The 16,432-nt window shown below is 37.1% G+C and overlaps 1 protein-coding gene across 1 annotated transcript in view; it reads right to left on the bottom strand.

Moving 5' to 3' along the window:
• LOC117594831 overlaps positions 1-15,818 on the bottom strand; it is a 79,446-nt gene extending 63,628 nt beyond the window's left edge. Inside the window, exons 1-2 of the mRNA XM_034293963.1 lie at positions 15,700-15,818; positions 13,560-13,580 (exon numbers count right to left, since the gene is read on the bottom strand). Coding sequence (XP_034149854.1) covers positions 13,560-13,580; positions 15,700-15,763 — 85 coding nt within the window. The 5' untranslated portion in view covers positions 15,764-15,818. The remainder of the gene's footprint in view (positions 1-13,559; positions 13,581-15,699) is intronic.
• Positions 15,819-16,432: the final 614 nt, after the last annotated feature.

Raw genomic sequence — 16,432 nt, 5'->3', positions numbered from 1 at the left:
GAAAATGTGCACTTGCTCTTGACTGACTCCCTGATGATCAAAGTGCAGTAGGGCCTACACAATCTCCATACTCAAGTAGAAGTCAAAGTATAATTTCAAGTTATAAAAAAAAATGGACAGAATTCATGTCGCATGCCACAACTTTTCAGGAGAGACGTTTTTAAGAAAAAAACATGTTCTGGGACATTTTGTCTTTTTTGCAGAAATGCCTTCTTGAAGATGTGAACTTTCATGTGAATTAATAAACAAACTAATATGCAAAGTGGAAATACGAATAAAATTAAAAACTCCAACCCTTGTTGAACCAGCGGAATACAGGATTTCTGCTGGACATGATTGGCTGAAATAATGAAGTGGCTGGACTTGCTGATATTCTGAGTTCTGACTGGTCTGTCATGTCAGCAACTTCTGTCATAACACCCCTACTTAATTAATAGAATTTCAACCCCTGGTTTTTCAAAAATGGACAACTGTGATCGCATTGCTACAGCTGTGAAACACATTGCTTCCCTGAATTTAGCTGGTGTTATCAACAATTCTCAAGTTGTGAGATATTACTTTCTGGAGTACAATGATGCCATGACCAGAGTTGGAGAGTAACAGATTACAAATAAGGCAGGAGACAAGAAAAATTTAGATAGTGCATTTCTTAGATTTACAAGGATTTACAGTGGAGGAGAACTGACCCTACTCCCCCGGCACAATAAAATAGTAGCGTATGAACTTGGGGCTGAGACAGGGGGGTCCAGTGACACTTTGGCCCTATCCGGGGGAGGGCCCGGACAGGGCCCACCCGGCAGGAAATCAATCCACCCACATTGCCAAGCATCAGCTAAAGGGACACCCATCAACTGCAACCACCCTGAAATGAGGGCTGAGTATTGCCAGCAGAGTTAAACCCAACTGTATGTAATCAGAGGAGATTAAGTCTGCCGGGAAACATTCCTTCATGTATACGGGTAAGTTGAATGTTAACTAACTAGCTACAGATTATTTTTTTATTGTCATAGTCATTTGTATTGCTAGTTGTCTGGGTATAGCTACTGACGTTACTGTGAACATTAGCTAGCTAGGAAACAACATTAACTTACCAGTTAGCTAACATTTCCTTGTTTCTAGCTTGTTGGTTGTGTAGCTAGCTTTTCTTCATAAAAGTGAGCAAATCACTTAGTTTGATAATAAGCTACCTGACTGACCAGTCATTCATCCAAGTGTGAGCGAGTATGCCTAATGTATAACCCTATAACAGCTCAGTGGCAGCACTCAAAATATCTGCACTTACATTGCTGCTACTATTTATTATGAAGCCTGCTGCTAAGCTAATTTACCTTTCACTGTACTGTTTATACCTGATTTATGTGCTAATTTAATTGCAAAAGGGTTTTCTAATGATCAATTAGTCTTTTCTAATGATTAACTTGGATTAGCAAACACAACGTGCCATTGGAACACAGAAGTGCTAGTTGCTGATAATGGGCCTCTGTATTCCTATGTAAATATCGTCCATTTCTACAAAAGTCATTTGCAACATTATCAATGTCTACAATGTATTTCTAATGAATTCAATGTTATTTTAATGGACAAAAAAATGTGCTTCTCTATCTTAAATAAGGACATTTTTAAGTGACCCGAAACTTTTGAATTGTAGTGTATATGTTGTAACACAATACAATTTAAGACGTTTTTTTTTTGTTGTGGCTCCAAACGTCTTCCAATTGACAAGTATGAAGCCCTCTGTGGTTTAGCAATTATTTCATAACCTTCCTCAGATTTATGCATTGCCACAAATCTCAGAGTTCCTTGATATCATGGCTTGGTTTTTACTTTGACATTCACTGTGAGGTGTGGGACCTTATGCAGATAGGGGTGTGCCTTTATAAATTATATACAATCAAAATGTATTTAGCAGGGGTGGACTCCAATCCAGTTCTAGAGACATCTCAAGAAGAATCAAAGGACACAGTATGTATCAGAACTCATTTTGGAGTGACATGGCAAAGGGTCTAAAATACTAATCAACAAAATGGCATATGTTTCTTGCTTTGGCAGTATGTGGCAGAGGTGGGGGACTCGAGTCACAAGTAAATTTTCAGGACTTGATTAAAGTATGAAAATGACTTGACTTTGACTTGAGAACAAGTTACTTGAGACTTGATTTGACTTGAAGTGGAAGACTCGACAATGACTTGAACTTATAATAAACAAACAGCAATAAAATTATTTTATATGTTGTGACATCAGCACCACTAATCAGCGTATGTGCCTTTAACGCTGCACAATTCAAACAGCGGCAAACATGGCAGACAGTAACGTTAGTCGAGCTCCACAAATAGTATCGTTTCAATACAAAGACGTTGAACTGGACCGTGTGAATAAAAAAATATTTGCCAGATGCAAAATATGCAACAACGTCAAATTTCATTCATCATTTTAAGAACCACAAGGAAAGGTAAGAAAGAAATCTCTTTATATTCAGTTTCACTATGATCTATAACGATTAAATTACTAATGTAATGAATTAATCTTTTGTTTGTCATAATTTGGCCTTGCAGGTTGCATATTATATATATATATTTTTTTCTGTATTAAATGTGCGCATGTTCAAGTGTTTTTGGACTGCGTGTGGAAACTAAAAAGCATTGTGCTTACACCATAACAGTTAACTTTACTGCCTGAAAGGCTAACATGGAGGCGCCGATGTGATTACTAGCACCTAAACATTTCGAATAGTTTATTTTTTTTACTCATACAGACAAGAATAATTACAGCGTAATTACATATTAGGCAGTTTTTCAGTCACAATAATTAGTTTATAAGGTTGTTATTATTAGCCCTTATTACATGGATTGGCTGAATTCCAGTGCAGAATGCGTGTTATTTCTTGCTAACAGACTGTTGCCATGAAAAACAGCGCATTGCTATGGACGCAGCAGGATTCTAACCAGAGACGGAACAGACTATTTTCTTTAGAGGATGCAATACAATGGTTTTTAAATCAATAAATTCCTTTTGAAATCAATATTTTGTGTCAAATTATTGATTTATTTGGTAGGTAGCCATGTAATAAGCGGGATAAGGTATAGTGAGGCGGTTGCTATAGCGAATACAACCCCTTCAGGCTGATTCAAGATCCCTCCGCTTCGTCCCCCCAAAAAATTGTACCGCGGAGGAGAAAAATATTTGATTTTGAAATCGAGCTTCGCACCAAGCACACGTCAGAAACAGAGGACAGTGTGTGTTCATCTCTTTAGTACTGTGACTTGACTTCACTTGAAACTTATAAGGACACGACTTGCTTAGGGTGAACCCTTGCCTTGACTTGCTTGATTTATCTGAACTGTGACTTGAGACTTGACTCGAGACTTGATGGTTAAGACTTGAGACTTGCTTAGACTTGACCATGTGTGACTTGTCCCCATCTCTGGTATGTGGTATTGTGTGTAGATTGCAATTTTTTTTTATAAATTGTAAATGTTGTAATTGTTGTCTATAACCCAGCAAAATGTGGAGAAAGTCAAGGGGTCTGAATATTTCAAAACCATCTGGTCTCCTTTTCTTTCCCCATAGAACTTCCCAACAATGGTGCTCTAAAGGTATTATCTGTCACCATCTAAATATTGTCAAAATCATCACTAGAACTTTTTTTCTGTGAATGAAACCTGACACCGTGTTCCACTTTCAAGGGACTCCAAGGCTGGTTGTTGTGAGTTTGTGCAGGCTTGTGCTAGAATAGTTCTGATGGTGTAAAAGTGACACCTCCATCAGGGGCGATAACCTGGAGTTAAGTCTCCTATATGGCATGAAATGCCTGACTCAGGAACTGCCATAGCATCTCTATTGGATAAAGGTCAGGAGTTTGACTTTTGACATTCCAGAACTCAAATATTTTTTCTCCTGAGCCATTCTTTGGTGGACCAGTTTGAATGCCCTGGATTGTTGTTTTTTTGGAGACTCATTTATGGCCCAGCTTTAGCTCCTTGACACTCTGGTGTACCTCAGAATTCACGGTTTGAGGCACAAAGGGCACCTCCCAAGACATGATTACCTCTCACCAGGTTAGCATGTCTAGTGAACAATCATCATTATTCACAATTCAGTCTGGATTATTTGAAATCATGTTAACTTTCACACTCATGTAAAAGTGTTCATAAACTTAATCAGAACAACATGTTCTACAAACCATAACCTAATAGTATAATTTCAAATCCAAGGAGCTCCGTACTGTGCCAAAACAACTATGAACTTGTCACTGTCCGAATACTTTTTAACACAATTCCAAATAGACTGTAATTATCACATTATTTTACTTAGTCTTAGATCATAAAAAAAAAAATTGAAACAGGTGAAATTTACATCAGTGCTTTCCTTCAGTGTCTTTCAAGGTCATAATTATTCATGTCTACCACAGAGTATTACATTTGTATGATGTGAAAGGCCAGTACTGACAAGTCATGATGTAAAACGATTTTAACCAGTCGTAAGAAGTCAGCTCTTGACATTTCTGGAAACTCCTCAAACTTTGCACTTGCAAATTAGTTCTTAACACTTGTCTTTTGTCCTCATTCTAATTTCAACAGTTTACACTCAGCAGGCAACCTAAAGTTAAAAAGCAGTAACTATAGAAATAGTTAATTGAGTAAAAATGGACCCAGTTATTTTAAAATGTGGTATACTTGTATATAATATAATTTAAATCCAAAAAATTCATCAGTTTTAACACACTTAAATACAGGTGCTGGACATAAAATTAGAATATCATCAAAAAGTTGATTTATTTCAGTAATTCCATTCAAAAAGTGAAACTTGTATTTTATATTCATTCATTCATTACACACAGACTGATATATTTCAATGTTTATTATTTTTTATTGTGATGATTATACCTGACAACTAATGAAAATCCCAAATTCAGTATCTTGGAAAATTTTAATATTTTTAGAAATGTTGGCCAACTGAAAAGTATGAACATGAAAAGTATGAGCATGTACAGCACTCAATACTTAGTTGGGGCTCCTTTTGCCTGAATTACTGCAGCATTGCGGCGTGGCATGGAGTCGATCAGTCTGTGGCACTGCTCAGGTGTTATGAGAGCCCAGGTTGCTCTGATAGTGGCCTACAGCTCTTCTGCATTGTTGGGTCTGGCGTATCGCATCTTCCTCTTCACAATACCCCATAGATTTTCTATAGGGTTAAGGTCAGGCAAGTTTGCTGGACAATTAAGAACAGGGAAACCATGGTCCTTAAACCAGGTACTGGTAGCTTTGGCACTTTGTGAAGGTGCCAAGTCCTGTTGGAAAATGAAATCTGCATCTCCATGAAGTTGGTCAGCAGCAGGAAGCATGAAGTGCTCTAAAACTTCCTGGTAGACGGCTGCATTGACCTTGGACCTCAGAAAACACAGTGGACCAACACCAGCAGATGACATGGCACCCCAAACCATCACTGACTGTGGACATTTTACACTGGCCTTCAAGTAACATGGATTCTGTGCCTCTCCTCTCTTCCTCCAGACTTTGGGACCTTGATTTCCAAAGGAAATGCCAAATTTACTTTAATCAGAGAGCATAACTCAGCAGCAGTCCAGTCCTTTTTGTCTTTAGCCCAGACGAGACGCTTCTGACGCTGTGTCTTGTTCAAGAGTGGCTTGACACAAGGAATGCGACAGCTGAAACCCATGTCTTGCATACGTCTGTGCGTGGTGGTTCTTGAAGCACTGACACCAGCTGCAGTCCACTCTTTGTGAATCTCCCCCACATTTTTGAATGGGTTTTGATTCACAATCCTCTCCAGGGTGCGGTAATCCCTATTGCTTGTACAGTTTTTTCTACCACATCTTTTCCTTCCCTTCGCCTCTCTATTAATGTGCTTGGACACAGAGCTCTGTGAACAGCCAGCCTCTTTAACTATGACCTTCTGTGTCTTGCCCTCCTTGTGCAAGGTGTCAATGGTCGTCTTTTGGTCAGATGTCAAGTCAGCAGTCTTCCCCATGATTGTGTTGCCTACAGAACTAGACTGAGAGACCATTTAAAGGCCTTTGCAGGTGTTTTGGGTTTATTAACTGATTAGAGTGTTGCACCAGGTGTCTTCAATATTGAACCTTTTCACAATATAAAAATTTTCTGAGATACTGAATTTGGGGTTTTCATTAGTTGTCAGTTATAATCATCAAAATTAAAATAAATAAACACTTGAAATATATCAGTCTCTGTGTAGTGAATGTATACAAGTTTCACTTTTTGAATGGAATTACTGAAATAAATCAACTTTTTGATGATATTCAAATTTTATGACCAGCACCTGTACATACAGTACATTAAATGGTTTTAAAATAATTTTTAAAGTGCAACAAATGTTGTTCTAAAATAATATTTGTGTGTGGCTGTTTACCATGACAACAATGGAAAAATAAAATAACAAAGGAATCATTGAATTAAAGCCTTTATAAAAAGGCTGGTTGAGGATTCCCAAGAAGTTTGATGTTAAACTGCAAATTTCAAGAAACAATGTCCGCTGAAAAATTGTGAGATCCTTGTTTGGATATAATAATGTAAACAAAAGAACTCCGGCACAATCTGCTTAACTTGCAATAAGAATTTAATAATAACATTTCGGTAACAAGATTTCAACAGTTTACACTGTGGGCAACCTATAGTTGGTACCAAAACGTTGTTATTAAAATCTTATTGCAAGTTACACAGACTGTGTGCTGGAGTTCTTTTGTTTACTTGAATCGACTTTGGATCTTATCCAACTCACTGGTCAAACTACAGGTGTGCAAACGTTTGGTTTCTCAATGGATATAATAATGTGAAAACCCCATGCAGATCCTCTCTATCTTCATTTGTTATGACATACAGCTTTATATGGGGAAGGCAAATAATATCAGAACAAATTGCTAATGAAACACTGGTCAGTTGGTTATTCTCACTCTTTTCAGTTTCTATTGATTTTCTCTCTGCTTTTGTCTTAGATTGTGTCCACAAACTTATTTGCACTTTGTGCACACTGCTGCATTGGCCAGTTTATCTGTTGGCGATCATTTGCCTTGCGCTTTGACATTATAGCGACTTCATCAAGAAACATTAACTTTATTAGAACAACATGTACTCCGAACCATAACCTGATAGTGTCTTTTTGAAATCAAAGAGCTCTTGTACAATGCCGAAACAACTAGAAAAAAAAGCTATGGCCTGCCAATCAGAGTCCTCATGGGTATATCCGCTTGCAAAAGCTGTGAAACGTATTGTGATTTACAATAATTTTCTCACAGTTCTAGCAAGATTTTTGTGACAAAACTCTGAGCGTCTGTGTTTTACATTGGCAAGTGATATTAATGAGTAGCATTATTCCAAATATCAAGTTGGTTACAAGTATGCACATTTTCTATGCAACTACAAAAGTAATTACTAGTTTGGAGATCTTTTTTACAAGTGTGCAACATATTTTACAATAAAAAAACATATATCGCTGTTTTACCTTCATAATTTTAATATGTATTTGAATTTATCCTAACACCTTTAGCTTCATTAAATGTGAAGTGTATGACAATTTAGTCAATTTATTGTCTGCTGACAGGCTTCGGCTAGTTGGCTGAAAGAACTTTTGGCTGAAGAGAAGTTGCAGTTTGCCGGGACAACTGAGGACATGATGTCAGATATGGAGACTGACCCTGGTGGATTTTTGGTTTCCTCTCCTAGCTGGTGCTCTGCTGAGTTTGAGTACCTGATCAAATCAGCTGACGAATGAAGGAGAGCCAACCGCTCTTATGAGGAAAAGAAGCTTTGCCAAAAAGACCACCACAGCCCTACCCTGGACACATGATTGCTCAGAACATTTAAAGAGAAGAGAAGCTGTAGTTTACCGGGCAACTGAGGACATGATGTCTGGTGTGGATACTGGATTTTTGGTTTCCTGATGAAATTAGCTGACTAGCGAAGGTCATTTTAAATGATAAATATAATATACATAAAACAGTAATGTAATAACAAACTGTCTTTTGTTGTTAGTATACAAGGCAAAAAGGGAACATGTTTTGATCAAATATGACATTTAGAGGTTAATACTGCAAAAAAGCTATGACATATTAGCCCTAGTGATGTGAACACATAGGTATGTCGTTTTAGGCTGTGCTTCATTCCTATCCATAGCTAGACCTGTTCAAAACAATGAGAGTGCCATTTGTTCGACACAGATGATTATTGGCACCTCCATTATTGGCAATAACTTGAAGTCTCCTATAGCCTCTATCTGTCTCTAACATCATTCGAGGGATTTTTGTCCAGTCCTCCAGACAGAAGTCTGCCTATTGAGTGAGGTTTGAGGGGGTTCTGGCATGTACTTGCCCAATTCAAAACACAAATCTTCCTTCTCCTGGGCCATTCTTGGTAGATTATCTTGAATAGTTTGGGTGTTTGTCTTGTCATTCCGGCTTTAGCTTCTGACTGGATGGCCTGACATTCTGTTCAAGAAGCTCAGGGTATACCTCAGAATTCATGGTTCCCCTTGATGATGTGCAGTTGACCAGGTCTTGAAAAGCAGCACCAGGTCTTGACATTCCCAGCATCATCCTTGACTGTTGGTACAAGGTTTTTTGGTGGTTGGCAGTGTTAGATTTTCACCAAACATAGCGGTTTTGATTCTCACCTAAAAGGTCAATTTAGAAATCTTCAGGTTTGTCCACGTGGTCTCTGACAAAATTAAGATGAGCGGTTCTTTTTTTGATAGCAAGGCTTCTTCCTAGCAACCCTCCTGTGACTACCATATCATTATCTTATTGTTATTGAACAGTAACCTGAGGTCTGTAAATTTCTGGATTTGGGATATTTTGGAAGGGCGCCCATTTCTAGGCTGAGTTGATATAATGTTAAATGCTCTCCATTTGTAAATGATTTGCCCTACAGTGGACCAACTGATATCAAATCTTTTTGAGGTGGCTGTGTAGCCTTCAGCAGACTGATGTGATTTCACTTTCATCTTCCTGATGTACTCAGAGATGTCCTTTCTTCTTGGCATAGTGTGTTTTGCATTCACCTGTATCGGTAACACCAACCTGACCCGGTCAAACACGTTCCTACAGATCTGTCTTTTGATTGGAGTGGTCTCATAATTTTTTCCAGGCGCTGTATATGTTATGTATGGAGCCCTCGAGGTGACATCGAATTATTTTTGCTCTCGTTTTATAAAATGTACTCTCGTTTTTTTAAACATATTCTGTAAACATGCATTTCTAATAGAACAAGAGCATGTTTTATAAAAAAAAACATTAATTTTCATCTCCAGGTTTCCGTAGTTATGTCATGAAAATATGAAATATAAATAAAGATTTCATAGTGAACACACAAAAAGTCTGTAATTGCAGAAGGGGTTCACATACTTTCAAGCAGCATAGTAGGTTCTAGATTCTTCATCTTAAATGCTATAATCAAGTTGTTGCAGGAATTTCAAATGCATGAAATGCAAACGTAGTGTATTCAATGTTTAAAAAAGGCTTTTAAATATAATTTTCAAGTGATGTTCAGACTTCATTTGTTGAAAACATACTATATGTATGAACAAACAATACTATTCAATTATAACTACTGCAGTATTCATTTCATACTGTTTTGAAACTTGCTCAAATTTAGATAAAGAGTCTCAACATTTTCAATGGCAAATTATTTTCTTAATAGCAGTCAGGGAAGCTAGCTTTCAACAAAAGCATGTCATTTTATTCAATCTGGCTTCTCCATATGATTCTGGAAATTATAAAACAACTTACATTTAGTTTTAATGTGTTGTACTCTTGGAGCACTTTCGTATTTCTCATTCTTGGCAAAGACCTAAAAAATATGTCAGTCATTTATTATTCAATCACTGCATTTACCCAATCTCAAACCCACTAAGTTTACTACAAAACAAAATCCAAAATGACCTGGTTTCCTTCATCTCTAAGGTATAGATTCTCTTGTAATATTTTCATAAATACTTTCATAGCATTTTGACCAATGGGTCTCAGTAACCCATGTTTGTGCATCAAACTCAGATGATCTATATGAAATGTTTTGCTACATTATCCATTTGGAATACTTTTGGGTGATTTGGTAGCAGAAGAAAAATACATCTGGCAAGGCCTTTCAAAAACTAAAAAACATTTCTGGATTTATATTTCTATAAATACCAAATGGCCCCTGGTAATTTCTATGAATTTAAGATCTGGACTTCCTATAGATAATATTTGAATATGCTTATTTTTATATTGATCTATGTATATTATTACATAGATGTGTTTACTGTCTAGCAGTCAAAATAATTTATATCTCTAAATCCCCCAAACATGTCATGGCAATTCAACATCGGTTTTCAATGAAGCATTTGACAAATAAAAAGTGATTAGATGTCATCATAATCATCATCAGCCAGACACTCCAATTAACAAGCTCTTGTAGTTTCTAGAATTTACACAAATTATTTACAGTAAAAATGATTTTTTTTATGTTTTTATGTTTAAAATTCTAAAAACTTACCTCAACTGTGTAGGTTGTTAAATAGCTGAGGTCCTTAAATGTAAAAGTGCAGCTTTCCTTTTTACTTATGTTCTTATGGTGGGACGGAGTGATCCTTGCATGGTATGTAAGTTCACTTCCCCTCCAAAGAATGTTCTCTAACTTACCACAGGTAATGGTAATAGCATTATTCTTAAGGAAATTAATCTTTGGTTGTTCCACCTGATCAGGCACTGTGCGAGACACAAATATAAGCATATAAAGGTTCAAAAATATTTGGACAGGGACAATCTTTAGTTAAAGTGCAGGCTTCATCCTTATTTTAAGTATGTTCTACCTTTTAGAGACAATATCGTATTCAATAAGTAAAAATCTTGTGAGAATAAACTTGATGTATGCATATTCAGTTTGTTTTAAATATTTTTTCTACATGAATTTGGAATCTACTACGACTGTGTATAATCCTAAATGTTTGAGGATGACAGAGTTACAAAGGACACCCCCAAGACATGATAACCTCTCACCAGGTTAGAGGCACAAAGTTCTCCCCCCAAGACATGATAACCTCTCACCAGTTTAGAGGCACAAAGAACACCCCCCTAGACATGCTAACCTCTCACCATGTTAGAAGCACATAGGACACTCCCCATCATTCTTCACAATTCAATCCGGATTTTTTGAAATCATGTAAACATTCACATTCATGTAAAAGTGTTCAACAAGAAACATTACATTTATTAGAACAACATGTACTCCAGACCATAACCGGATAGTGTCTTTTTGAAATCAAAGAGCTCTTGTACAATGCTGAAACAACTAGAAATAATTCACTGTCCAAATACTTTTGAACACAACTGTAGTTGATCATCTGTCTATGTCAGAGTATGATGTTTGTATGATGTACCTACCTCCGATAGCAGTTTTTACTGTTATCTGTTTTCCATTGTTGTTGATAGGTTTGTCCTTGTACTTTACTGGCTTCACAGAGCAGTTATAGTCTGTGAATGCTTCCAGGTTATGGATGTTACATTGCTTTTCCACAATGTTGTTGCATTTATTCCAACCTGAAAAGGAGATGTGAGCCACAATAAAGACCTTAAGTAGTTCTACTTCTTAAAAGGATGACACAAGTACACAGCACATTTCTGACTCCTACACTGACAGTATGATCTTGGCAAGAGCTCTCAATCTGTAAATAACACTCTCTATATTGCTTTATATAGGCAATTTTGTTGCTTAGGGCTTAAGATGTACAGGTTATGTACTGTCCCTATAGTTTGACTGATAAGTGGTCTTTATATCTTTTATATATTGTACAGAATTAGATTTTCTGTATTTGTTTTGCATACGCACCCTTTTTATTTGTACAACAACATTCATATGTGATGTTCAAAAGCACTGTGTTTGGACATTTCTTGACTTCAGGGGACCAATTCAGGCTGATAGATTCATTTGACCATGAGATGTTCTGAAGTTTAGTAACAGTCAAATCTGTAGAAGACAACAGCAGGGACAACAAAGCATTAATGAACCAATAGAAAACTTTTTTATTTTAAATTGCTTTTTAAAAAACACCCTTGTACTGAAACGTAGTGTTCCCTGTTGAACTTACCACAGGCAATTTTTAAATGTGTGGTCTTTTCAAAGCTTTTATTGCTGCCATGAATACGGCTGGTACAATTGTATGCTGTAAAGGGTTCCATCTCAGGCAAAACAGTATCGTTGTCAGTTACCATCGCAGAAAAAAATTCATTTTGGTTGTCCCCTGATGGATGGAAATAAGAAATGTGATATTTTGTTGAAGGTAACAGTCAGGTAACAGTGAATCTTTCTTTGTCCATAGTCTGTCTATTATACAGATGCGTAAAATGTGATCTCTATTTATATAAAAGTAATTATATTCCAAAGCACTAATCTGTTGGACAGGATGGTGTTGTCAGTTTACTGCTTACCCCGACAGGTGTAATTAAAGGTGAGTTTGCTCGAACAATTTACTGGCTTATTAGTCCACTTTAATATTGCAGGAAGAACTTGTGGGTGTGTCAAATCAACTTTTTGCTCATCCATGAAAAGTTCTGTTAAAGACAGCAAACAATTAAATTTTATAACATTAAAGTATTAACTTAACTACATAAACAACGTATTTAAACATTATATGTTGTATTGTATCAAATATGATGCAATGTCTAATTCTTCACTCTTGGCACCACATTTTATTGCCGGGCCTCATTTAGAAATGTACAAAATGCACCTACCAACTGGGATGGACGTTATTATGTTAAAGGTGGAATTGGGGTTATCACAAGTTTTTTGCTCAAATGTTGTACTAACGTTTGAGCAAAAGTCATTCGGTTCAAGCTTAAAATACAGGTTCCTGGATGTGTCTTTAGTGAACTTAGGATCCTTAATTGCTTCACTGATATCCCAGAGACTTGAATAGCATATTTCACCACGCAGATTTGTTGTATTTGCTTTGATCTGCATGGCATTTGGCCTGCAACCAACTTCCTCCAAGTCATAATCCTGTAACCTAACTAAGCGTTAAATGCTAGCTGGGGAGGAAAGGGTGTTGTTAGCATTGGTGGTTTTCAGAAGAACTACATGTCTGAGTGTGGCATAACCTGTTTGAGAATTGCAACATATGAAAAACTAACGACCCACATTGTGTGATAAAGTACAATGCACTTACACCTGCACATCCAAACTCACACAGTAACTCACAATGCCTGAGAAAAGGCCTTAATCTCTCCCTCACTCTCCCTCCATCTTTTTATATCACCCTCCCCTACTTATCCCCTCGCTCTCAATCTAATTTTCATTTACTGAGATGCTGTTTTAATCATGCAGCAATATGTAAATTTCAAACCAACTTCTTCATTTAGAGGCTTCAGTTTTCTCAACTCATTTTCTTAACCTCCATCTCAGTACCAGGAAGTGCAAACCAAGTGATCTGTAAGATGTTGGCCAAACTTAGACCTGGAAACCATTTTGCTTCTTCTGAGTGAATGAATAGCATGAACAATCACACAATGACTATCTGGTAATCGAAATGTATTCATAAAATAAAGATCAACTGACCTGATGATTGAGCTTTCTGACCTGAAAAATTTGGAGAAATTACAGGGTTGTTACTATGAGCCATCATCAAGGACCAATAAACTGAATAAACACCTGAATAATTATTGTATATTATGTAAATTGAACTGCTTTTGTCTATGATGTGCATGGCATTTGGCCTGCAACCAACTTCCTCCAAGTCATAACCCTGTAACCTAACTAAGCGTTAGCTGCTAGCTGGGGAGGAAAGGGTGTTGTTAGCATTGGTGGTTTTCAGAAGAACTACATGTCTGAGTGTGGCATAACCTGGTTGCCATCGTAAATAGCAGAGCAAAATCAATTTCAGCACCCCAACCACAAGTTTCCTGCTTCGTGTCAAGCTCAGAGCTGAGAACTCCTTCACTTACTTCTAAAAAACAGTAGTTTTTCAGCTTAAGTTCTGTCACAGCTGCACATTGTTTTAGGTTTGTGTTGTCCTACTGAATATTGTACATAGGTGTGAAAGTATCAAAGGCTATTTATTTTTCACATCACGATTCAGGTGTGAAATATCAGACCCATATTGAAGCCTTGTTTACTCTGAAAAAGAAAATAACTGTAAAAAGGTGAAAAAAGAGCTCAAATATTTTATACTAACTTAGTTTAGTTGTATACACCTCTAGACAAAATGCTTACTGTATTTTCACAAGGTTGTCTAAATGTATACACAATGTAAGTAAAGAAATGCATTTGGTAACAAAACTGACTAATATAACTGTAATATTAGTCAGTGCCTTTACTGCAATTTACAGAAATTAATTAATATCTGTCACTCACCGCAGTATCTGCCATATTATTAATAGATTAACCCTAGTGTTTGCCCTCCTTTTTCACACAGAGACGTAAAACAGAAAGGAGACTGTGACAGAGGGGGATCTATAACAATAATTAGACTTCAGGGTGTGGTTTTTGCTCCACTCAGGTTTCAGTGTTTTCATGCACCCTTCACTAACATACAAGTCCGCCACCCCATTCAGTCTAGTCCACCCAGCATTATGGCTGGGAAATCTATTTGTAAATGTTTCTGACTTTAACAACATCTCCTTAGCACTGCAACATTTTACTCTCAGATTGTGAATATGTAATTAGTAGTAGGTTAACTGATAACCATCGTCCATTACCACATATTTGACTGTATAAACAAAATGCCTTGGCACATCCAGTGAAGGTTGTTTACAACTGTGTTAGAGATATGCAACATAAACAAACTAACATCAACAACGACCCCCATTGTGTGATAAAGTACAATGCACTTACACCTGCACATCCAAACTCACACAGTAACTCACAAGCTTCCTAATGCCTGAGAAAAGGCCTTTATCTCTCCCTCACTCTCCCTCCATCTTTTTATATCACCCTCCACCACTTATCCCCTCGCTCTCAATCTAATTTTCATTTACTGAGATGCTGTTTTAATCATACAGCAATATGTAAACTTCAAACCAACTTCTTCATTTAGAGGCTTCAGTTTTCTCAACTAATTTCTTAACCTCCATTTCAGTACCAGGAAGTGCAAACAGGCAAAAAATGGAACACGGAAGTGGTTAAGCTGTGATCTGTCTAAAGATAACCAAGCATCTATGTTCACTGTTTTACAGACTTAAATAAAGTACATTCAGAATGGTCACATGAACATTACATGTAGATTAAAACTTACACATAACACAGAATGTTGCTCTTCACACAGTGAGAGCTTTGGATGTCGGTGTGGCATTAGTTGTATTGTGAAAGAATAGTATTAGATCCAGATTGTCACCTGGATGAGATGCCTCTGCTCATCTCAATTAGGCATCAAACTTTAAATGATATCAAACATACTACTGTAATGGGCCAGAATAAATGACTAATCAACACATTCCTGTACTCATGCATCTTTTTAGTGTTTCAGTCTAGGTTGATCGCATCAGGACACATTTTCAAACAGAAATAATACACCTTAAAGGTGAATGTAGTCCCCAATAATACACATTAAAGGTGAGTGTAATCCCCAATAATACGTCTTAAAGGTGAGTGTAGTCCCCAATAATACATCCTAAAGGTGAATGTAGTCCCCACATCCCCGTCCCCATTGAAAGAGATACCAACCAGCAGTCCTAACCCCTGGGTATGATACTGTACTTACATATGGCCAATTCAATGAGCCCAGCCAACAGCAGCAGGATCTTCAATCCATAGAAATCTGCCATATCCAGGAGAGGTGACCAATCTACCCAGACACCATACGTCCTAAAGGAAACGCAAACCCGAAGAATTATTCAGTCTTAATGTAATTATTTTTAAATAAATAAGTAGAAATGGAAGTCTTGTTTCCTTTCATCAGTTGTACACAATATGCACATGATGAGCAGTAAACCTTATTAAAGTTGACATTTCAGTCATCTTAAGAGAAGGGGTGGGCCAGAATAGTCTGGATTTCACAGCTGATGTGTTGCTAAAGGTATATTTCTTTTGAAACACAATTTCCTCGGATCCCAATCAAGCAACACAACCATTTAACGGAGTTGATGTATAATGATAATAATGGTTTGGCCTCTGTGGCTCTTTTGATCAAACGTGGAGGTTTGTGTTGTGGATTCCCACTGTGGCAACCCATTGTAAATGTACAGTATGCAGACATGAATTAGTGAGTTTGGATGAAAGCATGAAAATAGTAAATATTTGTTTGTCTTATTTCAGCACAAAAACAATTATTAAAGAAACAGAATATTTAGATTTCTGACCTCATGCAGACATGGGACCAAGTCCCAATTTGGCAAGTCAGATGATTGACATGGGGAGGACTGACGATTGACATGGGGAGGACTGACGATTGACAAGGGGAGGACTGACGATTGACCAGGGGAGGACTGACGATT

This window comes from Esox lucius, chromosome 8 (assembly GCF_011004845.1).
Source record: "Esox lucius isolate fEsoLuc1 chromosome 8, fEsoLuc1.pri, whole genome shotgun sequence".
In the NCBI taxonomy this organism is placed as follows: Eukaryota; Metazoa; Chordata; class Actinopteri; order Esociformes; family Esocidae; genus Esox; species Esox lucius.
The sequence above is the reverse complement of the archived record's forward strand: the minus strand, read 5'-3'. Positions and strand labels throughout refer to the sequence as shown.